Source organism: Amphimedon queenslandica, unplaced genomic scaffold, assembly GCF_000090795.2.
Source record: "Amphimedon queenslandica unplaced genomic scaffold, v1.1 AMPQUscaffold_631_Cont27351, whole genome shotgun sequence".
In the NCBI taxonomy this organism is placed as follows: domain Eukaryota; kingdom Metazoa; phylum Porifera; class Demospongiae; order Haplosclerida; family Niphatidae; genus Amphimedon; species Amphimedon queenslandica.
This window is the reverse complement of record NW_003559018.1, coordinates 1-1,023: the sequence shown is the minus strand read 5'-3', so window position 1 is coordinate 1,023 and position 1,023 is coordinate 1. Positions and strand designations below refer to the sequence as shown.

The window sequence follows — 1,023 nt, the reverse complement described above, 5'->3', positions numbered from 1 at the left end:
CTTGGCTGCAGTTTCTCGTTTGAGAAACCTTTACTGGACGCTGGACTCTCCATCTCTCACCTAAAGGACAAGAAGCTTGTGAGTATTTACGTGTCCAGCATTGATTGCTATGATGTGGGAGAAAGACTGAGAGGAGTCAAAATGACCCTTACAATGCGACCAATCAATAAAGAGCAGCTCCTAGACGCTGTTGCCATTACTTCTTGCTACCCAGTTTCAGCTCACGGCGCTCCTATACATATCGGAGACCCAAGTCTCATTGGTATAGAGGATATACACACAGACGCAATGAGAAGCACGGCGGTAATACCCGAGGGTACGGTACCTGTGTTCTGGGCTTGTGGAGTGACTGTAAGAGAAGCAATGAAGGCATTGGGTAAGTTAAAGAGAGGAAGAGTATGGAAGGGAGAATCAGAGGGAGGTTTATTAGTGCATCTATTATAGGAGCAGACTTGTCATTCACACATTATCCTGGCTCAATGTTCATCACTGACGTGACTACCGACTCAACAAAGAAAGAACCCACCTCAGATTCCGAGAAACCCGTTGTCATTCAGATCTCTCCGTCTCAGAGACCTTACTGGGGATCAGTGCTATCGGTCGAGGCTCAAAGGAAGATCCAAGCACTGGAAGAGATCATACTTGATGATCCTAACTCTTGCAATGTGAGAGAAATAAGAGAAGAAGGCGATTATTTAAAATCCTTGCTAGTTCTCTCTCACTCTCAATACGTTGGACTCATTTTTGGTTTTCCTGCAAACTCTTTGATCCAATCCGGAGCCTCTTCTCTTGATTTTACGAGTGAAGAAACTGATGGTCCTCCTGGTGCCTTCTCTTTAGCACAAGCACTGCAGACCTTATCAAAAAAAGTTGCCATCATTTCAGAGAAACGCAATGAAGAGCTTGTCAAAAAATGTTTAGATTTCCTGATGTCTTCCGGAGCATTAAAATCTCCACTCGACTTTATTTCTTGTGAAGAAATACTCCAAAGCGAGTCGCTAGACTTTGATGTCTTGCTCTCCA

At 44.2% G+C, this 1,023-nt stretch overlaps 1 protein-coding gene across 1 annotated transcript; it reads left to right on the top strand.

Annotated features, from left to right (window-relative positions):
- Positions 1 to 141: 141 nt before the first annotated feature.
- LOC105316380 (UPF0317 protein C14orf159, mitochondrial-like) lies at positions 142 to 1,010 on the top strand (the record flags this gene model as incomplete). Its single annotated transcript, XM_011411219.1, has 2 exons — positions 142 to 376; positions 445 to 1,010. Coding segments are annotated over exons 1-2 (801 nt in total), but the record flags the coding sequence as incomplete, so codon positions are not given.
- Positions 1,011 to 1,023: the final 13 nt, after the last annotated feature.